Genomic DNA, 27,784 nt, shown 5'->3' on the forward strand with positions numbered 1-27,784 from the left:
ATGCCTCTTTCGGCAAGGGCTTCAAATATAAAAGTTGGCAAGTTATGTTACAGCCCTACAAAACATGAGTTAGGCCTTATTTGGAAGACTACGTGCAGTTCTGGTTGCCACCTTACAGAAGTACACAGACGTTTTGGAGACAGTGCAGAGAAGATTTACCAGTATGTTAAAGGAGGGTTTTACTTATGAGGAGAGGTTTGATAAACAAGGATTGTTTTCACTGGAAAGAGATTGAGGGATGACCTGATAGAGGTCTACAAAATTATGAGAGGCACATGGTGTATAATAAGTGGCTGTTTTCCCAGGGTGGTAAGGTCAACCATAAGAGGGCACAGGTTCAACATGAGAGGGGGAGAGTTTAGGGGAAAAGTGGAGAGAAAATTTTTCACACAGAGGATGGTGGGTACCTGCAACACATTGGAGGAGGTTGTGGAATCCGGCAGATTAGCAACGTTTAAGGCGTATCTTGACAGAATTATAAATGGGAAGCGAGCAGAAGGATAGTGTAGTGAGTGGAACCAGGTGATCTTATTGACTATGAGATCCTTGAATGGGGTTGTTAACCTGGACCAATCGGGAGCCCTGGCTGACAGATATAAACAGGGGATTAAGAGAATCCCATGAATTCAGGGACTGATTCCAAGCTGGCTGGTCACAGCCAGTGTAAAGTGTATATGTAAATAAAGGGTGACTAGGTGACAGGATACTGGCCTCTGCGCAGTTATTTCAGATAGAAACCTTGCATGGAAAAGAAGTAGCAGGTCTAAATAAGGACTATGAATTGGTGCAGACTTAGTGAGTTGATGGCCAGTTCCTGTGCTTTATTGTCTTGTATTTAGGAAAATATAAAAGCAGGTCTCAATTTCTTTGCCATTCCCTACCTAGCAAGAGATAGCAAGCTGAAAAGGTATAGTCATATTAAATGTGGGATCACATGTCACATTGGTGGCAGTTTTATATGCACGCTGTCAAAAAATGATACAGGCAATGTTTGACTGTGCCACATAACTGTCACTTTCTGTTAATGGCACTGGCAGCGTCAAATGGAAAAGCAGGCACCATTTATTGCTGTATATTTAACTGGATTTACTGCATGTTCTTTCACCCATGGAACTGGTGATAATGATAATATATGGCAGTGTAGCTGTCCTTCCTGACATTGCAAGTAATTTAATCCTCCACATCTGCCACAACTCTGCTTTGACAGAGGTGTAGCATTATGCACTAACTAAAGCTTACAGCGTGGCATTTTGTCAGAACTAGGAACAATTCAGTACTGCAGTATTAACCAGTATTGCCACAAACTCATTGGTGTGCTTCTTATTTAATTTCCAATTACTACAAGGTTATTTGACAAAAAAAAAGTTAAATGTGGGACACCCTTCTAAATATAGTATTCGTGCAAAAGAATCAGAATAAAACTAGACCTTTTGTTTTAAGGAATATCACAAAGTTCAGTTAATTCTGTTGGGCAAATATGCTTTATGACTTGCTGTCATCATAATTTAGTTACATTATTTTAGAATAATGTTGACAATCATCAATTATTAGAAGCAGGACTGCATTTCCTTACATGCCAAGAGGATGTTGACAGTATAATTGGCCTTAGTTCCAATATGTGTCTTTGGTAGGTAAAGATGGTGAATCACAGGGAAAGGTATACATGCCATTATTTGTAGTGATTTTTTTTGGTTTTCTAAATGTTCTCAGTAGGAAACTTTATGATAACGATTTTCTTTGATAAAATACACCACAAAGACTATGGGATAAAAAAATGCCATGTCTGTTTAGGTTTTTTTAGAAAGAATCCAATCAAAATTTTCTAGAATACTTAGTCTGGAGTTTATGAGCCAGATTTCAGTACCATCTACAACCAAAAAAGTTTGTTATGTTAAAAATGATCCTACATGTTGCAGAAAAAAAAACCTGATAGCTGAACATTTACAATTTTAGCTATATCTTATATCAGAAATTTGTATTCTAAAAAAAAAAGGTAGAGTTTGCATTTGTAATAGTTACATTGCTCAACGTGGCCAATATCTAAATAGTATCACCACTCCTTGGGGTTGGTCATTGTAGGTAGAAATCCTGATGAGCATAATAATCACACAAATGATTCCTCCACTTATTTTACATTTTTGTACGCATTGTTTTCATGTGAACATAACCGAGTTATTTTAACTTCACAAATTTGACTGTTTGCCGTACATTGCAAATTGAGATACTACCTTAAGAAATGTATATATAAAACACAAAATGCATTACTGTCTCCTGTTGCCCAAGTATACTGGGATAACTTCCATGCTAATTTTCCTTCCCTATGGTGGTATCTACCTACTATCTAATTTTGAACATAAGGGTGAAAATGGCACCAAGTTTATAGTTACTGTTATGCCTATTTGTGCATTTAATAGATACATTCAACATTCTATAGTGAAGATGACTTTGGGTGAGTCAAATAAAAGGCTTGTACATGAGTACAGATGCCCTCCCATCAGCAACCTAAAAGTTTCAATTCAAATGCACAACTACATACATTTCTCTCTTCACATAGGCATGTGATTGATTGCCTTCCTCCTTCCACTGTGGCACAGTCCTGAGGCTTGATACTGCTATTAATCACTGGCCTCCCATTTTACAGTTCACAGGGGCTGGAAATATAACTGGGGCTCTGCAAAATTTCTGTGGTAGAAAGCAGGCCCCATATTCCAGACAGAAATGTCTTCAAACTGAAAGTCTGGGCCAAGGTGTCCCAAAAAGGCTAAGCTTTATATAGAAGGAAAAACTAACAAAATCTGCAAGTGATGCATGTTGGTCTGACCTAACTTGTATACCTCAAAATGGAGCTCCAGGCCAGTTTCAAACAATACTGGTTCTCCCTCTGGGTTTGAAAACTCAGAAAACTTTGTTTCCATGATCAAGGCATTTATAGAGGTCTCCTAAAACTGTACACAAGGAGACGAAGGTGATAACTTGGACTGAAGAAATGGTGACTATTTTCTTTGGTGATGAGGACTGTTAAAGCTCTTAGTCCAAGAGTAGGTGCTGGAAAAGCACAGCCAGTCAGGCAGCATCTGAGGAGCAAGAGAATTGACATTTCAGGCAGAAGCCCTTCATCAGGAATGCTTAGCCTTTAGAGGTCTTAAGTAATATTTGTGCAACACATTTATACTTGTGGGGGAAAATGGGCCATAACAAGGGCTATAAGAGTACATGGGCTGAACATGCACCAGAAGTATACAGAGGAGGTGAATCATGTAGTGTCCAACGCTGTCTGGATCATTGTTCTGGCAGTATTTGTCACAGCATGTGTCAACATTTGTAGCGTTGTACAGCAAAACCACCAGCCATCCAATATCAGAGTCCTGAATTGGAAACTCAGAATACCGTCATGCAAGTTCAGACTGCTGCTATCAGGGCTGTAGATAACAGTGTGCAAAAAAGGCATGCAGATATGAAAGCAGCCCAGCACCCTATCCTCCAGCAGCTTCAGGCACTCAAAACTACAAAGGCTACAGGTGCTGACAACATTCTAGTAATAGTACTAGCAATTTATATTCCAAAGCAAGTTGTGTTCTTAGACCAGCTGTTCCAGTGCAGCATACTGACACCTACTTAGCAGTGTGGAAAATTACCCAAGTATGCCGACTTCACAAAAAACAAGACTACAACATAATAAATTACTGTTACATCAGTCTACCCTCAATCACAAATATGAGACCATGGGATATAAAATCAGAATTAGGCTATTCGGCCAATCATGGTTGATATATTTCTCAACTCCATCCTCCTGCCTTCTCCTGGTAACGCTTGATCCCCTCACTAATCAAGAACCTGTCTATCAATGTCTTAAATACACCCAATGACTTGTCTTGCACAGCCTTCTGTGGCAATGAGTTTCAATGTTTAAGTGCCTTGTGGCAGAACATATTCCTCCTCATCTCAGCTCTAAAGATTTTTTCTTATACTCAGAGGCTAACCCTCAGGTCTTAGTCTCTCCTACTGGTGGAAACATTTTTCAAACACCCACACTATCAGTGCATCTCAGTATTATCTAAGTTTCAATGAGATCTCCTCTCATCCTTCTAAAATCCATCCTGTCCAGAGTCCTCGACTATTCCTTATATGACAAGCTCTTCATCCCAGGATCGTTCTTGTAATCATCCTTTGGACCCTATTCAATACCATTATATTCTTCCTGAGATATGGGGTCTAATACAGCTTCCAATATTCCAGACCAGAGCTTTATACAGCCTCAGCAGTACACCTCTGCTCTTGAGTTCTAGCCTTGCCTTCCTAACTGCCAACTGAATCTGCATGTAAACCTTAAAAGAATTGTGACTGGGACTCCTGTGTTCCTATGTACTTTAGATTTCTGAAGCTTTTCCAAATTTAGAAAATAATCAACACCTCTATTCTACCCACGAAAGTGCGTGGCCTCACATTTTTCTGCATTGTATTACATCGCCAATACTCTTTTCACTCTCCTAGTCTGTCCTAACCCCACTCATTCAGGTTGCTTCTATTGTTTCAACATTAAAAAAAACCTAGGCTTCACAAATTGTTTATTTTACGAGCTTTGAAGCAGACATCTTAGTACCTCTGTCTCAACTTTTCTTCATTTTAAAAAAAGGGATAAAATATACACCTTAAAGCCAAAGTATCATCACAATAATACCTGAGATAGTGTATGTTTTATTAACTTTCCACTCAACCTGTCCTGCTGTCTTCAAGGACTCACATATATACACACCCAGGTCCTTCCGCTCTTGCACTTGACCGTTATTTTATTATTTGTACATTATGTTACTATGCTCATTTATCTCCCATGATCAGTTAAACTAGCATTCGCCTATAAAAAGAGAAATTGATGCACCAAATCATAGTGCAGATCTGGCAGTTAGTGACACAAGCTTTTTGGAAATACTTGTTCGTTGCTATCGTGAAATCTGTTGCTAGAAGGACAGAGTGAGGCAATATACTCAGGCTTAAATTTAAGCCTGCATTAAAAGAAATGAAATTTCATGTTTTAATGTACCAAAATGTTTGATTTCAGACTGTATTTGGGGCAACTTCAGAAAAGTTAAACACTTCAGTTCTTCAGGAACTCATCCTCAGACTATGTCTGTATGAAAACTTGTATGTTTGGAACCTGTTTTGCTTTGGTGAGTTGGCTAGGAAGGTAACAAGTTTATAGAAGAATGTGCATGCTCAAGAAAAATTGGGTTACATATCGCCATTCACTACTTCCTGTCAATACAGTTTGCAGAGTTATGCTCTTAGTGTACCTTGGCAGATAGGGCAAGAAACTCAACTGTTGCTTTTGAGCTTAGTACAGTTATGAATCAGATAATCTAAGGGTGAATGACATCATGATAAAACTCATCCTCTGCAACCTCGGTCATCCTTTACATGATTGTGCCCAGAACTGCACAGATGATGGTTAAATCAGTTCAACAAATTTATCAGCTATAGAAAATGCATCTTATATTCCAAACCTCAACATACAATAGGAGGCACAAGTTCATAATACTTTTTTGGCTTTTAGTACTCTTTAAATCACAGCTTTGTCTGGAAAATGTCCCTTGTGTACAGATATTCAAATGCAGCTGAGTGCGTGATGAATTCAAATGTAACAAAATATGATTTATCGTCTGGTGTAAAAACTCTCCTAACCTGTCTGTGTTACCAGCCATTATGATCTGTTGTAATATCACTTCTGTGTTTGTGCAAAATTGGCGCAAATACAACAAAATTAACAATCTAACTCTGTAGCACTCATTGGAATATGAAATGAGTCTACAATCACTCCAAAAATTGGCACCACGGCTAGCATAACTTAAATCTAGTGTAAAGCTCCTGTTTGAAAGTGTACACCATAAACAAATCAAATCCATTTCATTTTATGTGATTTACCTGTCGGGTCTTTGAAAACCACACCCGGATCTTCTAGTCAGTATGCACTTCCACTGCCTGTGAAAACTTTAATGAGCAGATATTTTTCTGATTTTTTAAACAGGATCTCTAATGCTGGCTGCAACGCAGGTGTCCCCATGGAAGAGTGATTATTGTGGGAGAAAATGGACAAAGAACTACTATTTTTGGTACACATTTGAAGATTTCAAGACTTTCAGTCGGTTACTGAGTGGATCAGCGATGAGTTTGAGACTGGGTAGGTGAGTGAGTTGGTGGCTGTGTGTGTATGTATGTATGTATAGTGGGGTGGTGGGTGGATGAATGGGTGTGTGTAGGCGGATGATTGAGTGAATGGGTAGCTGGGTGATTGATTGGATTCTCAGGTGGAGATAGACATTTTGAGGAGTAGTCAGTGCAGGGTGTAGTTGGGCGAGTTGGGGGCTAATGTGTTGTTGAAGTGGATAGTTATGTGGGAGGATAGCTAGATGGAGGAGTAATTGGGTGCATAGTCGTGTGGTAATTGTGAGGTGGTACTTGACGGGAAGGGATGGTCAGGCTTCAGGTTGGGGTGGTTCGTTAATTTGATGCCGAATAGGTTAGTGGAGGGGCTGAAGACTGGGGGAGATTGATTGTGGTCCTCAGTTCAGTTATTTGAGCTAATCACTGAGCTACGTCAGGTATTAACCAGCCTATTCTCCGAGTATCATTTGGCTAAGTCCTGCTTATGTCCCAAACCTCTGACACTGTGCTCAGTTTAGAAACATTTGCAAGGCATCCTTGCCAGTGAAAATGAATTTATCGGAATTTAAACTTGTGTACACTGCAGGACTTCAATGAGGGTTCTAACTTGCATCACCCAATTCAAGTCCAGATTTTCATGATGTGGATACCATAAGATTTGGGCGATTATCAGGGAAATTCTTTGGAACTGCTCCCACTCTGCCATGAGCAGAGTTTCCACCACATTTTCAGCAATATAATGTTATGGAGTGAGAGCATCTTTAAGTAATTTGCTGAGCACTGAAACTCTTTTAGTCAGGCAACTTATTTCTGCTTTAGATGTGTAAACGTATGCAATGCAGAACCTCATTCTGACTGAACTCTCTCTTAAAAATGAGCACACTGCAGCAAAGTTTGGACTGCAATGCATATATCAGAATCTTATGTACCAATCCAGGGTGTAGCACAATGCAGTCTGACAAGATTTAATCTGAGGCATCTCAATACATTAAACAAGCACAAACAAAAAACTAAAAAATTAATTGAAGTATCTTGAACTGTAAAAGATCTGAAGTTTGTCAGAATAGAATATTTAACAACTTTAATTGTAGGCAACTTGTCCGAGGTGTAAACTTGTTAAAAGACTTTTCTCGGTACATTATGCCCAAGTAAGTTAAAACCAACTTATTTCTTCAAGTTCACGTGTTAATTAGTTCCATTAATCAGTAATGGAAATCTGTTTTCACATTAAAAATAAATTATTTTAGTACATAATTTTTTTTTTGGTTCATCCTTATTATGACTGTCTAAAAATGTGGGTGAAAGTGAGGACAGAAGATGCTGGAGATCAGAGTCAAAATTACTGTGGTGTTGGAAAAGCACAGTAGGTCAGGCAGCAGCCGAGGAGCAGGAAAATCGACGTTTTGGGCAAAAACCCTTAATCAGGAATGATGAAGGGCAAAAGCGTTGATTTTCCTGCTCTTTGGATGCTGCCTAACCTGCTGTGCTTTTCCAGTCCCACTCTAGTCTTGTCTAAAAATGTGAACTACTGAGGCAATTTCCTATTGTAGTTTAATGTTATTCAATCAATATAATGAATGAACTACAAAGATGATCAAAAATGTGCTTAATGATGAGTATAATTTGGTTTACTGATTCATGTTGTTAAAAGAATGTGGAGCAGTTCCAAATAATTATATAACATTTCAACAATCATTTTAAAAAGCTTTTTCAGACCACTCATAAAAGGTGCTTGCTGTAAAGGAATAATTTAATAGAATTAATGAGAGTGAAAAGATTGCGGGATCTATCATTTACCAAAGCTTAAATCCAGTGCTGATATTTTCGATTTACAAGGTTTTTAAAAAATTCTGTTAAATATCATGGAAATTTAAAAACTGTACAATTTTATTCCCAACAGGTAGCTAAATGAAACAGTTTTAAACTGGAAGTTAATATTCGCTTCCGTCATAAATGGTTCATATGCAAGCCTTAGAGACATCACATTCAGATACCCCATGTAACCTATTTCAACTTCTAATGTCATTACCATTGCTGTGATTGTAATAGATCCATTGTCCATTGTATGGCTTTGGAAGAGACATTGGCGTTTCCTCAGCTGGCAAATTGTAGAACCTGTATTCAACAAACAATCGTTGAATAGTTTCATCGTTCAGGATTTGAGTATCTTCGTTCAGAGTGAGAGATACAATCTCAATCCGGATCTTTTCTGACGGCTGTAAGTTTTTAAAACATAAAAGATGAAGTAAGTTACAAAGTTATCGAAATTTCAGTGAGTGGATGTCTCATCCTGTAAAATGACTTGAGGCATTCTAGTGAAAAGTTAATTTTCTACTTATTACCTTTAGGACCCATGAAATGTACATTAAACCAAGAATCTTCTTCGTTCATTATGTATTTTCAGGTACTTTTACAGCAAACCTAAATCTGAATATTTCAAGAAGTCTGTTTTATTATTCAGTAGATTCATGGAAATTTTACAAAGATGACAAGAAAATTACGCACTATTCTGTCTCTGTTAATACAGGTACAAGGCTTCATCTGGAAATATTACTAGGATTAGCATGACATGATGAAATATTTAGTGGATTTTTTTTTTCTTTAAACCTAATAAATCAAATGACTGCCAAGTGTCATTAAAGTGATGGCCTTTGAGTTGAATAAGCTTTTCATATTCAAATTAGAAATAAAAAAAGACATAGAAGCAATGAAAGGTTTAGCAAATAACCCAAATAATCCAGAGCTCAGCTACTAAGAATGATAGTGGTGTTAAATTTTATCCTAATAACATATTTATACATAGTAATCCATTTAGCCACTAGGTTAGTCTGACATGACAATTTGTTGGCAAGAAAAATAAGAACAAGTGTAAAAAAGAACTATCATTATTTTGACCATCCAAAGCCAGTGGAGTACTTTTCAAGTGTAACCTCTTAAGATTTAAGGAAATAAAGAAACTAAAATACACAGAGGATCCGTAAACAGCAAGTAGGTAAACTACTAGATAGTCTGTTTTTGTAATGCTGGAGGAGGGACAAATACGGGTCAGACTATCAAGAGAAGTGCCTTGCTTTTCTTTGAATAATAACATGGAAATGATTATATAAACTGGAATGGGATGATGGGGTTGAGCTTTAATTTCTTCTCCAAAAGCTGGCATCTCTGACAGTGACCAATCTTTCGGCACCTCACGTATGTGTTAGCATGCCATTCTACAATTTGTAATTTGAACCCACAAATGACAGGTTCAAACAAGAGAACTGTGTTGAGACTGACATCAAAAAAACCTAACAAAAAGAAGTGGAAGATAATTCAGCACAATAAAAATATTACTATAATTCAACTTATAAATATCTATGACAACTTTTTAGAATATTCTGTTGATTTTTACACTTAATGAAGTATGTGCCTAACAAATGCAGAAATCCATGGCAATGCAAATGAATCTCCAAACCAGGATTCAGCACACAAAATTTGTTAAGTTTCTCATTGCAAATATGATCAGATTCATCTATTTGCATATTGGTTTCTAGTGTATTCACCAACTGTGTGGAATGAACCCCAGCCATCAGTATCAGATGTATACTATTTTAGCCCTCTTTATTAAGCTAAGCTGTTTGATCCATTACCAACAGTATCCTGAAGGGTCTTGTGGTCACTGGCTGAAGAAGCCCTTGGTTCAAGACCCACCTGTTCCAGAGGTGTGTCACAAAATATCTAAACAAATTGACTAAAAATATTAAGTGTCCTGCTGTACTCTGGACATGCCTAACACAGACATTCAGGCTGTGGTGGTAACTGATTCATAGCACTGCAAAAAACTCAAAACACAGAAATAGGTCATGAGCACAAGCAGTGCTCAATGGTATTTACCCTCTTTGTGCAATGTAGTTCCAATTGGATTTATCTCGCCTGTTCATATATCCATTCAACCCCTTTTCTTTATGCAGGTGTCCAATCTAAATTTGAATGCTGACATAATTTCTGCCTTAAAGAGCAACTTTTGAAGTGAATTCCACAGCCTCACAATTCATTGTGTAAAACTGTTTCTCTTTATATCACAAATCTTTGGTTTAATATTGTACCTATGGCCTGTCATTCTAGATGCATCACCTATTTGAGCCAGAAATTGTGTTGCACCACTTGTAAAGCCTCTACGCGAATCCCAAAATTGAACATAGGTCAGGTACAGGGAAATACAGCACTGTTAGATACACAACAGCACTTACACTGGAGTGTCAGCAAAGATAATACTGAAGCATTTGCATTCTTTCAGAAGACATAAGTCGATGATTATCTTGACGTCCACTTGCGGTTCACAACTATATTCTTGCCAGTTCAGTTCACTCCACTTGATATTAATAAGCAAATGAACACTGGTTCTCTGGAACTAGATGTGGCCATAGCCAAACTTTTAAAGTTGAGTTACAACACTGGCACCCACTTAAAATGTGGAAAATTACTTGGGTCCTTAAAAAGCCAATTACTACTCGTCAGCGTTCAAGGGAAAGACAAATGACATAGTGGTATTATCAGTGGACTTGCATCCGAGGCCTCATCTGGTTCACTTATGGTTCTTTAGGGAGGAAATCTGACAACTTTACCCGGTATTGGACTCCAGGTTCACAGCAACGTTCGAAACTCAACCTCTCACAAGGGTTCAAGAGTGTGGTGCTGAAAAGCACAGCTGGTCAGGTAGCATCCGAGGAGCAAGAGATTCGATGTTTCGAGCATAATCCCTTCAGCAGGAATGAGCTCATATTGATTCTCCTGCTCCTCGGATGCTGCCTGACTGGCTTTACTTTTCCAGCGCCACACTCTTCGACTCTGTTCTCCAGCATCTGCAGTCCTCACTTTCTCCTTCTCAAAAGGAACGTTGATTCAATTTTTAAAAAAGTCTACTCTGAGTTATCAGCAAAGTGACAAAGTGCTGTTAACTGCACTATCAAGCAGCGATTACTTATCAACCACATATTCAGTCTGGAATACACCAGGGCCATTCAGCTCCAGAATGTCCAAACTGATCCAAACAAGAACAAATGAGCTGAATTAGTGAAGTGACATGAAAGAGAGAGACCCAACAGCAAGGCAACATTTGATTGAGTGTTGCATCAAGGATCTCCGAAAGATGTAAATAAGAATCAGGCAGAAAACTCGCCACTTGTTGAAGTCAAACCAAACAGAAAGGCAGTTATAGTTACTGGAGATCAATCATCTCAGACCCATGACAAGTTGCTGAGGGCAGTGTCCTCAGCTCAACCATCTTCAGTTGTGTCAATAATAACTTCTCCAACATGAGGTCAAAATTGAGGATGTTCCTGCTTCCTGCACTTTTTAAAGCACCGTTTGGAGGAGACCCTTCAGTTCATTATGCCCATGCTGACTCTCTGTAGGAGCAAATCACCTTTACTGTAAACTTTTCAAATCTTTTTCTTTATAGGGAATAGTTGAATTTCCTTTTGAATGCCATGATGGGACCAGCCGTCATAACACTCTCCGGCAATGCATCCACAGCTTAATACCTTGCTGTGAAGTAAAGGTTTTCCTTGTGTCAGCTCATTCATTATCTTGCCAATTATCTTAAACCCACTAGCTCTCTATCCTTCCACTATAGCAACAGTTTCTTCTATCTGATCTACAGAATTCCCATCATGATTTTGAATACCTCAATCAAATCTTCTCTTAACATTTCTTCTCCAAGTCTCAGTTTCTCTTATCCATCTATATAGCTTAATAATATCCTCATCAGTAGAACCACTGTAGAAAGGTGTAGTCTGCACTCATTTTAATGAATATTAATGTTTTATTCATGTAACTATTTACAAGGCATGGGAAGACGCCACTTCCTGATGGAATTCCAGAAAGGTCCTTCTCTATAACTGGGGTCTGTGCCTGCAAGGGTACAGAAACATGTCTTCTCCTGCCACATGAGGGGATAAAGTTCCGGAACAGAATCTATAAGACTTTCCTGCTTTGTACTGTAGATGGCACACCGGATGGCCAAGTGGGTGATTTCTCCATCTGTTTCTAAGCCTTTCCTTGTGCTCATTCTCTTTCTGTTGCTTCTCTTTGATAATCTGGTGTGATAATGTCTTGCTTCTCTTTGATAATCTGGTGTGAACTGAGTTGAAGAGTTTTGATCTCTCTATCAACAGTGACCTTTTTAAACTGGCAAGCATCACTCACGCATTGCAGGTGAAAGTTTGTCTCAATGAACAAATCACAGCATTTATTTAGTTTTGGTCTTATGACAGAGAGACATTTTTGCTCCAATGTATGTATCTCTGATGTGTCAGTTGGTTAAAAATGCTGCTGGGCTGTAGAGGATTTCTAAAACCTGCTATAGGCTATTGTTCTTTAGCTTCCAAGGCTGGGTTGTATTAATATAGTTTAGATAATAGTTTAGATTTTAGTTGAGCAGTCTCTGTAGTTAATAAGGTTTCTGCAATTCTTGTTTAACTTTGATCCATTTGAGTTCTTTTCCATTTTCAACCTTAATCTTCACCAGTCTTCTATTTCTCAAGAAACTCTGTGGTTTGGTTGTTGTTGTTTTCTCCTAAGAGAAATTTTCAGTGCTTCCCTAAGTTGCTGATAGGTTTCAGCAGTAGACTGTTGATGGCTTTACTGTACAGTAACAATTTTTGAACTTTCAACATGAGCATAATCCGATCTGGGTTGAAATCTCCCTTTTATGTTGGAATGCCTTTTCTGAGTTACTGAGTCAAACTATTACATCTCCTAAGGACAATGTCTCTTCGTTCTTTATAACATCTACCTCTTAGGTAGCTGCAGACTGAGTGGTTCATTTTTAAATCTCCGTTTCGGGCTTTTACTGCTCCTCAGATGCTGCCTGAACTGCTGTGCTTTTCCAGCACCTCTAATCCAGAATCTGGTTTCCAGCATCTGCAGTCATTGTTTTTACCATTTTAAAATCTGTCTTGCTGTGAATTGAAACTTCAGCAAACAACTGGGTATTAATGACTGGGCATATCTGATGCTAATGTGAGTTTTCCCACCATACATGGTGGAACAGTAATGGCTGGAGATGCACCCTCTACTTTTAATGAGTTCTATTTTTCCGATTTCTTAATTGCTCTCAGATTAATAAAGTGGACCAAGTCAAAGTCAGTGGGCTGACTCCAGGTTAGTCCTCTATACCATCAGATATCCAGGTTACAGAGGAGGAAGTGCTGGATGCCTTGAAACGGTTAAAGGTGGATAAATCCCCAGGACCTGATCAGGTGTACCCGAGAACTCTGTGGGAAGCTAGAGAAGTGATTGCTGGGCCTCTTGCTGAGATATTTGTATCATCGATAGTCACAGTTGAGGTGCCGGAAGACTGGAGGTTGGCAAACGTGGTGCCACTGTTTAAGAAGGGCGGTAAAGACAAGCCAGGAAACTATAGACCGGTGAGCCTGACCTCGGTGGTGAGCAAGTTGTTGGAGGGAATCCTGACGGACAGGATGTACATGTATTTGGAAAGGCAAGGACGGATTCGGGATAGTCAACATGGCTTTGTGCATGGGAAATCATGTCTCACAAACTTGATTGAGTTTTTTGAAGAAGTAACAAAGAAGATTGATGAGGGCAGAGCAGTAGATGTGATCTATATGGACTTTAGTAAGGCGTTGGATAAGGTTCCCCATGAGAGACTGATTAGCAAGGTTAGATCTCATGGAATACAGGGAGAACTAGCCATTTGGATACAGAACTGGCTCAAAGGTAGAAGACAGAGGGTGGTGGTGTTTTTCAGACTGTGACCAGTGGAGTGCCACAAGGATCGGTGCTGGGCCCTCAACTTTTTGTCATTTACATAAATGATTTGGATGTGAGCATAAGAGGTACAGCTAGTAAGTTTGCAGATGACACCAAAATTGGAGGTGTAGTGGACAGCGAAGAGGGTTACCTCAGATTACAACAGGATCTGGACCAGATGGGCCAATGGGCTGAGAAGTGGCAGATGGAGTTTAATTCAGATAAATGAGTGGTGCTGCATTTTGGGAAAGCAAATCTTAGCAGGACTTATACACTTAATGGTAAGGTCCTCAGGAGTGTTGCTGAACAAAGAGACCTTGGAGTGCAGGTTCATAGCTCCTTGAAAGTGGAGTCGCAGGTAGATATGATAGTGAAAAAGGCGTTTGGTATGCTTTCCTTTATTGGTCAGAGTATTGAGTACAGGAGTTGGGAGGTCATGTTGCGGCTGTACAGGACATTGCTTAGGTCACTGTTGGAATATTGCATGCAGTTTTGGTCTCCTTCCTATCGGAAAGATGTTGTGAAACTTGAAAGGGTTCAGAAAAGATTTACAAAGATGGTGCCAGAGTTGGAGGGTCTGAGCTACAAGGAGAGGCTGAACAGGCTGGGGCTGTTTTCCCTGGAGCATCGGAGGCTGAGGGGTGACCTTATAGATGTTTACAAAATTATGAGGGGCATAGATAGGATAAATAGACAAAGTATTTTCCCTGGGGTTGGGGAGTCCAGAACTAGAGGACATAGGTTTAGGGTGAGAGGGGAAAGATATAAAAGAGACCTAAAAAGCAACCTTTTCACACAGAGGGTGGTACGTGTATGGAATGAGCTGCCAGAAGATGTGGTGGAGGTTGGTACAATTGCAACATTTAAGAGGCATTTAGATGGGTATATGAATAGGAAGGGTTTGGAGTGATATGGGCCGGGTGCTGGCAAGTGGGACTAGATTGGGTTGGGATATCTGGTCGGGTTGGACAGAAGGGTCTGTTTCCATGCTGTACATCTCTATGACTCTATGAGAAGTCTGTTATGCTTGTGAATTTCAACCTGTCTGGTGAACTGCACTGCTACATAAGGTCTTCTTTAAACTAAAATGTCTGAAAGGGCTTTGGAACGTATCACATATATTTCTTCTTTCAAGTTTTATTTTGGTAATTGTCCACCAGATAGTATGAACCATTTATAAAGCTGACAATGGTTTCCCTGTACTGGTCACTCTTTGCTTAGTTTGTAAGATGTTTTATTTTAAACGGAAATAAGAGTTGAAAACTTTAATTATCTTTTCAAATGTTGCAGTTTCCTTCTCTGTAGTTCGTCTGGCAACAATTGCATATCACAATGCACTGGCCTGCCCTTTGTTGGGTTTTTCATTGAGGCTTGAAGCTGTTCGATATCTGCGAGCTGCTGGTGCCATTATACCCATTGGTTAAGGTTTCTCTGCATTTTCTACAGAGTCTATCCTTGGAATATTTCTTATGTGGGTGATGGCAACCAAACTACTCCTTTTTATTCTTGTACATTTTTAGCTTTAGCTCTCTGCAGTCTCTCGTGGGGTGGGGGTGGGGATCTCTTTTGTAGTGTTCTGCCTTTCCATATATTTTTTGTCAACAGAAATTCACTACTCACTGTAAATTATTCTTTCATTTCTCATTGCTTCTATTTGCTGTGTTCTCCTTTACTGTATTATTCCTGGCCACAGCAATCACTGCCCCTTTACCCCCATTATCATTCCCCTTCACAGTACTTGAAACACTATTCTCCCCATCACCACAAATAATGACAAGTGTCACCTGACCCACAGATTGGCCAAGTTTCATGAAACCAGCATGGATTAAACAAGAGCTACTTGGAGCAGAAATTAACACTTTCTCCAAGGGCGACAAATGAGTCAGCCAGTCTCTAAAGGAAGTGTTAAAAGGTATTTGTCTTCTATTTGATTTACATTATTATGAAAATATCCACATGTTGATATAAATATTATTAGCAAATATCAAGCCTGAAAATATTTGGGTCATTAGTATTTACATCTGGAAGAGCATTGGTCCTAATATTGACCTCTGGAGAATTCCTGCAAAACACAAAGCATAACAGGACAAGTTGATAAATTGGTTCAACACACATACAGGATTCTTGTTTTTATTAGCCAAGTCACAGGCTTTAAAAGGTTATGCTGAAATTATTTAAAATGTTGGTTCGGCACAACTGGAGTCTTGTGCGCAGTTCTGGAATCCACATTCTGAGAAGGATGTGATAGCACGAGAGACAGAGCAGAGGAGATTTACCAGATGTTGCCAGGACTGGAGAGCTTCAGTTATGAAGAGAGAGACTGGGGTTGACTTCCTTGAAACAGAGAAGATTGAGAGAGGTCTTGATTGAGAAATATAAAATTATGGGGGACATTGATCAGGTAGCCAGGAAGAAACTTTTCCCCTTGATGGAGGGATCAATGACGGGGCACATAGATTTATGATAAGGAATTAGAAGGTGTCAAGAAATGTGAGGAAAATGTTTTTCATCCAGAGGGTGGTGGCAATTTGGAACTCACTGCTTATAAAGGTGGCAGAGGCAGAAACCCCGATAATATTTAAGACATATTTAGATGCAGACTTGCAATGCCATGGCATACAAGGCTATGAGCCAAGTGCTGGAAAATGGGATTAGAACAGTTAGATGGTTGTTTTGGCCGTTGTGGATGCGATGGACCAAAGAGCCTTTCTCTGTGTGGTAGATCTCTATGATCCATTAATCACTACTCTGTTTTCTGTCACTCAGCTAATTTCACATCCATGTTGCTACTGTCTCTTTTATCCCATGAGCTCTAATATTTTTCATAGATCTGTTGTTTTAGATTAGATTACATTACAGTGTGGAAACAGGCCCTTCGGCCCAACAAGTCCACACCGACCTGCCGAAGCGCAACCCACCCATACCCTCTACATTTACCCCTTACCTAACACTACGGGCAATTTAGCATGGCCAATTCACCTGACCTGCACATCTTTGGACTGTGGGAGGAAACCGGAGCACCCGGAGGAAACCCACGCAGACACGGGGAGAACATACAAACTCCACACAGTCAGTCGCCTGAGGCGGGAATTGAACCCGGGTCTCTGGCGCTGTGAGGCAGCAGTGCTAACCACTGTGCAACCGTGCCGCCCACTACCTTGTGTGGCAGGTCATCAGGTTTTGGAAGTCCATGTACGTTATGTCAATATGAAACAAAGAACTGAGGATGCTGGAAATCTGAGAAACAAAACAGAAATTACTTGAGAACTCATCAGGTCTGGCAGCATCTGTGTAAAGAAGAATGAACTTTTCTGAAGAAAGGTCGCTGGACTGGAAATGTTAACTCTGCTTTCTCGACACAGATGCTGCCAGACCTATGGAGTTTCTTCAGAAATTTATACATTGTATCAATGGCATTCTCAACCAAGTTATCTTAACACAAGGTGCCCCTACCAAATCCCTGCTGACTTTGTTTAATGAACTCACATTGTCCCAAGTGACTATTAATTTTGATCCAAATTTTGATCTAAATGATCATTTCTAAAAATTCCCCACCATTCAGGTAAAGGAAACTGACCTGCAGTTCCTGCACACCTTTTTTTTAAAATAAGAGTATAACATGTGCAATCCTTTGGCACTAGCCCTGTATCTAAAGAGTATTATGAAAAATTATGGTCAATGTCCCTTCAAGGCAAGACATGGGTCTACAAGCTCACAGGTAGATGCTAAGTGAGTGATTGCTAACAGAGCAAGTGAGAAGCCCTGAAATGCAGCTTGGTCCAACGCGTGAGCCGGATGCCTCATATGCACAAAGTATCCCTGTTGCAACATTTCCATGGTACTTGCCAGTATATCCAGCAAATCAAGTCTGTGCTTCCTAAAGAGCCTACAAATGGATTGGAGAGGTGGAGCAATTAACAAAAGTCAGATCCTAATGTATGTGGACAAGGGGTATATGTAGCTGGTGGCCGTGGGCCATGGTGAACAGCTGCTTTTTGGTGTTGAGCAACATGGAGGCTGGTTTGTTTAGTACAATAGGAAGTTGAATATTAATGACATGAGCTTTTTCTTTTAATATTTGTTCACAGGATGATCACAAAATGAGGGCATTGCTATAATTTATTTCCCATCCCTAACTTGCCCATGTAGCAGTTAAGAGTCAACCACATTGCTGTGGGCCTGGAGTCACTTTTAGACCATACCAGGAAAGGATGACACTTTCCTAAAAAACATCAGTGAAAGAGATGGGTTTTTCTGACAGTTGACAATAGATTCATAGTCATCATTAGATTCTTAATTTCAAATTTTTATCTTATACAAATTCCACCATCTGCTGTGGCAGGATTCGAACCTGGATCCCCAGAACATGACCTAGATCTCTGGATTAACTAGTGATAATAGCACTAGGCCATTACCTTCCCAAGCTGTGGCATTAATAAGGCTTTTAACAAGCTTTGTGAGAAACTCATCTCGCCACTTGGCAAATGTATGAAAAGTGCAGTAAGTTGCTTTTGGTTTCAAGATTGGCCTTATTGGACTTTTCATCCAATATTGGCATAAATCCCACTGCAGCCCATATTGCTGAGGTCTATATAAGATTGCATCCATTGTGCTTTTGCAGAAATGATAAACTGAAGGCCCAAAAACCAACTCAGATGGCTAAAGGTACAACAAAATTTAAAGAAAGCAAGAAAAATTTCCACAGCATCCTGACCAATATGGAAAATAAATGAATTGGTCATTATCACATTTTTTTTGTAGAACCTGTCTCTTTGCAATTGCTGCTGAATTTTCTGCATTTAAACAGTGATTACATGTCAAAAGTACTTCACTGTCAGTGGCAGGCATAGATATCACAAGCTCCATTGATGCTCAAGGCCTAGGCTCCTGTCCGCAATCCCAGCCTCCAATCTTAGCACAGCAAGCCCCTGTACAACTGTGCCTAAGTTATTGGGCCCTGATGTACTCACTTCTGTTCTGGGCCCTGATGACCAGAAAATACTGCAAGATGTCCTGAGGTCATGAAGAGCACAAAATAAATACAAATTTTAAAAACTGTATATATTACACAGACAAACATAGCCAATTCTGCACATTAAGCCTGCTGCATCATTGCCCTACTGAGCAATTAAATCTATTGGTTAATAATCATAGAGGCAATGGTCCATTCCCCCCACCACTCCCAACACCTCCGCACACCCCATTGCACCTTCCCCTGCAATCACAGAAGGTATAATGCCTGCCCATTTACTTCCTCCTTCCTGACTACCCCAGACACACCTTCCAGGTGAAGCAGCAATTTGCCTGCACTTCATTCAATCTAGTTTACTACATTTGCTGCTCACAATGTGGTCTCCTCCACACTGGGGGAGGAATCGCAGATTGGGTGATTGCTTTGCAGAACACCTATATTCTGTCTGCAAAAGTGATCCTGAACTACCAGTTGCCTGCTACTTCAATATACCACTGTGTTACCTGGCCAACATTTCTGTCTTGGGCCTGCTGCAGTGCTCCAGAAGGACATTTTCTGCTTGAGAATCCCTCAGGGCTCCATATTCAGTTCAATAATTTCAGGGCATGAACACTTCCTTCCATGTCCTTTACAAGCTCTCAGTCCCCTGGTCCTGTCATCAGATGGGCTTACTTTTATCACATCCAACCCTTTTTCACCCATTAATGGTCCTTATTATCAGTTTTTCTTTCTCTTCAGCTCACCATTACTCATCCCTGTGTCTGTCCAAATGCTGTTGTCTTTCGCTCTCTCTCTCTCTCTCTGGGCTTCATCTGTGCCTATCGTTTGCTTCTTTAGTTGCACCCCGCCCCCTGTATCCAACATATGCACCACATTCTTCTGGCTACAGTCATTTCTGAAGAAGTGTCACTGCACCCAAAATATTGTCTATTTTATTTCTACAGATGCTGCCAGGCCTGCTGAATTTCTCCAGCAATTTCTGTTTTCGTTTTAGTTCGTAAGTAATGATCATCAAGTCAATTAAATATCATTAGTAGTTCTTTGATCAAACTCACTAATAGATAACAATTCATTGATTAAATCAGCATTGCCAAGTTAGATAAACAGTAAGTGGCATGCATCAGGCAAGCTATTATCATACAGAAGAAAATATAGTGGTCACAGATTTAACCAAATCTAATTTAAAGCAAGATTCCTTGCTGGTACCAATCAGACAGAAAAGAATGAAACCACATGATTATAGTTTTACAAAATCAAAGGGCTGTAATTTCTGACACATAATGTTGTGATTTACAATGTCAACTTTTTTTTCTCAAAATCAAAAAGCAGTTCCCTATAAAATGGCCCCTACAGAAAACTTGATGGATGTTTTCAATAAATTCAGAAAGAAATATTTGGGTTTCGTGAAAGCAAAGCAGCATTGATGGCAATCTATCAAACATTCATGTTTATTCAAAACAATAAATTCAATCTTGCTGAATAAGTTTCTTGACGCCTGATGATAATTACTCAGGTGAAATATGCCATTGAACTTACATAAAAAGTAAATACCTTATATTCTTCTGCTTATTTGGCAAAATAAAATCAATTGTGAGTTCCAAATCAATAATTTGTGATAAAGATGATTTGATTTGAAACAATTTTAATTATTTCTTTGTTGAAATGGGTTTAAATAAGAAGAATTTGTTGTAATGTCCAAGATAATGTATAGGATATTGGTAAGGTCCCTTTTAGAATACAGCACAAAATTCTGGTCATCCTTCTACAGGAAGGGTGTTGTTAAACTTAAGAGGGTGCAGAAACAATTCACAAGGATGTTGCCTGGATTGAACGGTTTCAGTTGTAAGGAGAAGCTGAATAGGGTTGGGCTTTTTGCCCTGGAGTGTGGGAGGCTGAGACCTTATAGAGGTTTATAAAATCTTGGGGCTTGGATAAGGTGACTAGCCAAAATGTGAGAGGAGTAGGGTTTAAAAAGGACACGAGAGGTAACATTTTCATGCAGAGGGTGGTGCGTATGTGGAATAAGCTGCCAGAGGGACTGGTGGAGGCAGGTACAATAACAACATTTAAAAGGCATCTGGATGGGTTTGTGAATAGGAAGGGCCGAGAGGGATATGGACCAAATGCTGGCAAATGGAACTAGGTCAGACTGAGATGTCTGATCAGCATGGTCGAATTGGACCTAGGAATCTGTTTCCTTGCTGTATGAGCCTGTGACTCTCAGTCAATCCACCGTCATGTTGTTAAACTAATTTAAATTTGGGAGTTTAGTGTAAATAAAACTTTATTAATGATAAACTACTACATTGCAAGTCTGTCACCCGAATGGTGCTATTTTGATAGACTTACCTACTCCTCCCTTTTGCCACTGACCTTCCCTCTTCAGACAACTTTCTTTTTCATTGAAACTTCTGGTTGCTGACAACTGTCCCTACCATCAACTGTCCTAGTCACTATTGATTTACCTTTTTGTCAACCTGCCCTTGTGCCATATCTTCAGATTGCAGCCCACCTCTGTGACTCGAAGCTGCTCTTGCCTCTTGCTTCTCATTGTGCAATCCTTGCAGACGGCAAAGGTTTGGGAGATGAAAGTTGCAAATGTGAAAGGCAGCAGGAGGTGGCTTTGGCAAAAAGTTCAATGAGAGAGATGGTCAGTTAGCATGACTGGCACTGAATAATATGGTTGGTGAGTGAGAGAGAGGGAAAACTAGAGGTTTGGGATTCTTCAGAGTGTGGAGAAATAGGAAAAGCTGGGTATTGGTTGATGGACATTTGCTCATCAGGCTGCCAGTAGCATCTTTTCTGGGGTCTGTGGCATCCCTTCTTTATGGCCATTCAGGCCAGGGTTCAGTAGCGCTACTCCTTGTGCCTTATTGCTGGCTGACAAGATCTCGGTAGTGGCTGGACCTGTTGGATTTTCATTCTCTTCTCTGCAGTATTGGCCAGTAGCACATTGTTCTGATGGTGGATCATGGTTGGCAGTGCAGGGGAGCTGTTGAATGTTGTCCAAGTTAGCAGAGGCAGGGACAGAAAAGGGAGGGTGATGACTGCTATCATCCGGACGAGGTTCTGTGGGTCAGTTATATTCTTCAGCTGACTGTGGGCCACAGCTTGCACAGGGTCTCCACAGTTCCATCTGCTGTCTTTAGGGGGGGATCAGATCTACTGAGATAAATCATGACTGTGACCCTGTGGACCAGGAGATGAGGAAAGACGGTAGGGCGCTGCCAATTCCGTTGCGCACAGCACCCCCTGAATCAGGGAAGTGGGGAGAGAGACAGCCAGGTTCTATTATTGCTGATGTCTTGTGAACAGGAGGGTGCCTGGGGTGAGGCTCAGTCATGGTAAAAACAATGACTGCAGATGCTGGAAACCAGATTCTGGATCAATGGTGCTGGAAGAGCACAGCAGTTCAGGCAGCATCCGAGGAGCTTCAGCAAAATCGACGTTTCGGGCAAAAGCCCTTCATCAGGAATAAAGGCAGAGAGCCTGAAGCATGGAGAGATAAGCTAGGGGAGGGTGGGGGTGGGGAGAGAGTAGCATAGAGTACAATGGGTGAGTGGGGGAGGAGATGAAGGTGATAGGTCAGGGAGGAGAGGGTGGAGTGGATAGGTGGAAAAGGAGCTAGGCAGGTTGGACAAGTCCGGACAAGTCAAGGGGACTGGAAGTTTGAAACTAGGATGAAGTGGGGGAAGGGGAAATGAGGAAGCTGTTGAAGTCCACAATGATGCCCTGGGGTTGAAGTGTTCCGAGGCGGAAGATGAGGCGTTCTTCCTCCAGGCGTCTGGCGGTGAGGGAGCGGTGGTGAAGGAGGCCCAGGACCTCCATGTCCTCAACAGAGTGGGAGGAGGAGTTGAAATGTGGGGCCACGGGGCGGTTTGGTTGATTGGTGCGGGTGTCTCGGAGATTGGTGCGGGTGACAATCAACCAAACTGTCCAGACTTGTTCGACCTGCCTAGCTCCTTTTCCACTTATCCACTCCACCCTCTCCTCCCTGACCTATCACCTTCATCTCCTCCCCGCTCACCCATTGTACTCTATGCTACTCTCTCCCCACCCCCACCCTCCCCTAGCTTATCTCTCCATGCTTCAGGCTCTCTGCCTTTATTCCTGATGAAGGGCTTTTGCCCGAAACGTCGATTTTGCTGAAGCTCCTCGGATGCTGCCTGAACTGCTGTGCTCTTCCAGCACCATTGATCAGTCATGTCTGGGCAGATTCCAGGGTGATTCTGACCATTTGGAGTGATAGTGGGCTATTAGGGAGATGCTGTCTAGTAGTAGCTGGCTGGGGCAAGTGACAGTTCCAGCAGATGGCATAGGCCTATTGGTAGGGGCTCCCTGATACAGACCTTGGACCACAGTTCTAAATTGAGAGAGGTCACAATTTGAAAGGCTGGAATGCCTTTGAATCTGTATCTGAAAGGAAGAGATTGTGCCATTGTGTCTACCATCATAATCAATATTAGGACATATCACATGACACTCAATGAATTTTCTCTCCTCAGAACTACCGACTTTCCTCATCTCCTGGTCCACAGGGTCATAGTCATGATTTATCTCAGTAGATCTGCTCCCCCCTCGAGACAGCAGATGAAACTGTGGAGTCCCTGTGCAAGCTGTGGCCCACAGTCAACAGAACAATATATTGTGGGCAGCATGATAGCTCAGAGGTTAGCACTACTGCCTCACAGCACCAGGGTCCCAGGTTCAATTCTACCCTTGGGTGACTGTTGGTGTAGTATTTGCACATTCTCCCAGTGTCTGCATGGGTTTCCTCCCACATTCCAAAGATGTGCAGGTCAGGTGAATTGGCCATGCTAAATTGTCCATTATGTTCGATGCATTAGTCAGAGGGGGGTGGGTTACTCTTCAGAGGGTCAGTGTTGCCCTTTGAGCCGAAGGGCCTGTTTCCACACTGTAGGGAATCTAATCTTAAAATAGTATTAAAGTGAAAGAATGATGAATAGGGCAACATTAAATGCCTATAGGGAGAAATAAAACTGATTTGCCCAAAGCTGTTGCATGTTTTAGGATTACACTTTTCAGGAATGCATCTAGAATGTTACAGGAGGGCTTACTGTGTCGGAATAGCTGAAGGGTAAGTTGAAAAGAAGCACAAAAGTAATAATCTTTGGATTACTGTCTGAGCCATTAAAAAAAAACTGTCACAGGGTACATAAGACCAGAAAATTTACCAGATTGAACAAACATAGCATACAAACCTTGAGGGTTTGGATGAAGAAAGATTTAAAAATCCAAAGATAAAAGAGATAGGCAGGTGGGACTAGTTTAGTTTGGGATTATATTCGGCATGGACTAGTTGGACTGAAGGGTCTGTTTCTGTACTGTATGACTCTATGAAGCATGTTGATATGGGTAAAGGCAAACAGTGGAATGAGAATGGATGGACAGTGAAATGATACCAGTGCATCAGACAGAAAAGTCCATGCTGAAAAAAAAACATTAAAGTCACTTCATCTGAATATGCAGAGGAATCAAGGTGAATTAGTTGCATGAAAAGGTAAAAACAGTTTTGATCTAATCATTATTACAGAGACATATGGTGGAATCTTGCCAGCATCTGAACAATGAAAGTATTGGCGAATCAGTTGGGAAAATATGGTGAGACATGTAGAACTGAGGTTCTTGCCTTTTTTGAGGAAAAAAAAGTTCAATTGTCCACCAAGTTTTGAAGAGTGAGAAAAATTGCACTTTTAAGCAGCGAGGGGCCTATTTACATTTGCATGCATTAGTATTCATTATTATTTTATCTCACTTCATTGATTTGCAGTTTCCTATTTTCCCACACAGCAGATATAGTGGCTATTGGCACTGTCTGGACCGTGACAATCAGGGTGGGTACCTGGCAGCCCTAACGCGCCATTTGTTCATCCACACCTGTGAAAAGCTTCTCCTCCAATCAAGATTCAATCTTTCTCCAACTCCATCCTCACAACTTCCCTCTCTTCCACTCTTGCTCCTCCTCCAAGCACACAGTGTTAGCTGGGACAAGGATGGTGGTGGGAATGGTGAGCAGAGTCCGAGTGTCAGCTGACCAGCTGTAGTGTAGGCTGGTAGGACCATAGGTGCTTTGTATCATCTAAGTTTATCCATACTGACCAAGTTTGTTGGAGGTTATAATTACTATCATGATTCAACATGCTGAGAGGAAAGGGCATACAGTAGAACTTTCTGTTAAGGGAAGGAAATCAGGATAGCTGAAGCCTAAATATTTTTTATACATACACATAATACAGAAAGATGCTACATTTAATTTTGACAGAAGTTTTCAGAAAACAAATTATATTTTTCCACATATAATTATTCCTGGAAAATAAGCATTAATAATTCATCTGTTTATACAAGGTATGCATTTAATGCTTGCAGTGAATATGTAACAAAATATGGAACATGGGAGATTTATTTGTAAAAAAATGAACAACACTTATAGATTCTAAGTTAAAAGATTTAATAATGATGTACGATGTGGATGCGCAATCTTACCAAAAAGAAAACTCCCCCTCCTGATAAAACCAAGTACGTAGCTAATTATGTAAGTACATCATTTAATAGTAGACAATAGAAAAGTAGCCTCTAAAAATCTAAAAGCAGTCCTCAAGATAAACTCAAGAGGAATCTTCACGAAAATAATTTCCATCCCTGACCTGACCTCCCCCGAAGATGTCCTGGGATCATACCAAATAGGCACCCTGCCTTCCCAAAGAACTCTGCAATATTTACCAGGTTGAAACTGCAAAACCTGTGTTTCCTACTTCTTGTTCATGCTAATCAGAGTTAACTGGAGGTAGCTACTGCTTTATATAGAAAGTTGCCTCTGTGACGTATGGATGTGTGATTTGGAACCTGTCTCCATATTCTCCCCCACTGAGAAAATTATAGGTGCTTTTTTGGGGTTGGGACTTCCAAATTTTGACCTCTGCCATCATCTTCACAACAATGTTACAAAAAGTCAGGTGAGGATTTGGAAGAGGAAACTCAGAAGCCTGGATTTTTGTATATGCCATGGAGATTTCACTCATCAACTGGAAGTTAGCTTAATGATAGGCTTCCAATTGGGCAGAAAGCACAATTGTGCAGTCTGACTTCAATTCCAGAGCTTCAAATGGAGTACTGGTGGTGGTGTACAGCTGTGATTCCCAGCACTGGGAATTTTGTATGGGGGGGGGTATATCTTGGATTCATTGTTGGGGGAATGTGGTGATGTAGTAAGATACAATTCTGTTCCTCTTGACTCACAAGCATCAGGGGAAAGGCACAACTTAGTGCAAATCTGTCATCACCTTATTGAATTGCCAGATTTCTTGACGGCTGGGAAACTCAGTTGCCCACAGTAAAACCTACAACACATTCTTACAAACATCTTGGGACTTGTATCAAAATTGAGACAGAATCACAGAATCAGAATTTGGGCTCGAAAGAGATTGACCAGGATGTTGCCGGGAATTGAATGTTTGAGTTATAAGGAGAGGCTGCATAGGCTGGGACTTCTTTCACTGGAGCTTAGGAAGTTGAGAAATGCCCTTATAGAGATTCATAAAATAATGAAGGGGGTAGATAAAGTGAATGGCAAGTATCTTTTCACTAGGATTGAGGATTTCAAATCTCGAGGGTATATTTCTAAGGTGAGACAAGAAATATTTAAAATGATATTAGAGGCAATGTTTTTATACAGAGAGTGGTTTGTGTGTGGAATGAACCTCCGGAGGAAGTGGTGGATGTGGGTATGGTTACAACTTTTAAGAGACATTTAGATCAGTAGATGAAAAATAAATATTTGGAGGGATATAGGCCAAGTGCAGGCAGGAGGGACTAATTTAGTTCGGGATTATGGTCAGCATGGAATGGTTGGACTGAAGGGTCTAATTCCGTGCTGTATGACTCTATAACTGTTAAAGTGCATAAAGAGGCCACTCAGCCCATCGAGTCTGCACTGATTCTCTATCCCACCAAGATCCTCTAGATGAAAGGTTTCGCCTCAAAGAGTTGGAAGAGGTGGCTAGAAAGACAGTGAATGCATTGGTCTTTATCTTTTAAAATTTTACAGATTATGGAAAGGGTCCTGAGGACTGCAATGTAGCAAATATAACCCAATGATTTAAGAAGTGAAGAAAAGGGAGAATGATGATCTGCAGACTAATGATTGATTCCACTAGTGGGGAAACATTAACATCTATTGTAAAGGATGTTACAACTGGACATGTAGAACAGAATGGAGTGGGTCAACAGGGATTTATAAAAGGGAAATATGTTTCACAAATTTCAAGTTTTTTGAGGACATTACTTGTAGCATCCTCAAAGGGGAACCAAAGGATGCGATGTATTTGGATTTTCAGAAGGCTTTTCATAAGGATGTCAGTAGTAAAATCAGAGCATACGGGATGGAGAGGCGGGGTACATATTTGTATGGATTGAGAATTGCTTCAAGACACAAATTAGACATAATTGGAGCATTCTCAAGATGACAGGCTGTTATTAATGGATTACCAGAAGGGCCAGTGCTAGGTCCAAAGCCCTACATAAATTGTTTGGATGCAGGACCCATTGTGATATTTCTAAATTTGCTGATGCTAACTAACTGCATGGGAACATAGTTGAGTAGGACTCAAGGAGACTTTAAGAGGACTTGCAAAGCCTAATTAAATGGGCTAGAATGGCATATTGAATACAAGTGCAAAGTTACTCATTCTGCCATGAGAAAAAAGAATATTTTTTAAATGGTGAGAGTTTGGAAAATCTGAATGACTATAGGGATCTTGGATCCTTGTCCGTGAGTTATCAAAAGTAAGGCATGCAGGTGCAGCAAGCAAATAGGAAGTCAAGTGGAATGTTGGCCTTTATTGTGTTGCAGTTGTACAGAGCTTTGCTGAGATTTCACCAGGA

The 27,784-nt window shown here is 40.5% G+C and overlaps 1 protein-coding gene across 5 annotated transcripts in view; it reads right to left on the reverse strand.

Moving 5' to 3' along the window:
• rpgrip1l (RPGRIP1 like) overlaps positions 1–27,784 on the reverse strand; it is a 225,810-nt gene that overhangs the window by 36,366 nt on the left and 161,660 nt on the right. For all 5 annotated transcript variants that reach the window (XM_043706986.2, XM_043706987.2, XM_087995908.1 and 2 more), the window contains exon 23: positions 8,186–8,372. In XM_043706986.2, the coding sequence (XP_043562921.2) occupies positions 8,186–8,372 (187 nt within the window). The remainder of the gene's footprint in view (positions 1–8,185; positions 8,373–27,784) is intronic.

This window comes from Chiloscyllium plagiosum, unplaced genomic scaffold (assembly GCF_037043375.1).
Source record: "Chiloscyllium plagiosum isolate Xiang-an unplaced genomic scaffold, Cpla_swu_hap1 HiC_scaffold_17, whole genome shotgun sequence".
Lineage (NCBI taxonomy): Eukaryota > Metazoa > Chordata > Chondrichthyes > Orectolobiformes > Hemiscylliidae > Chiloscyllium > Chiloscyllium plagiosum.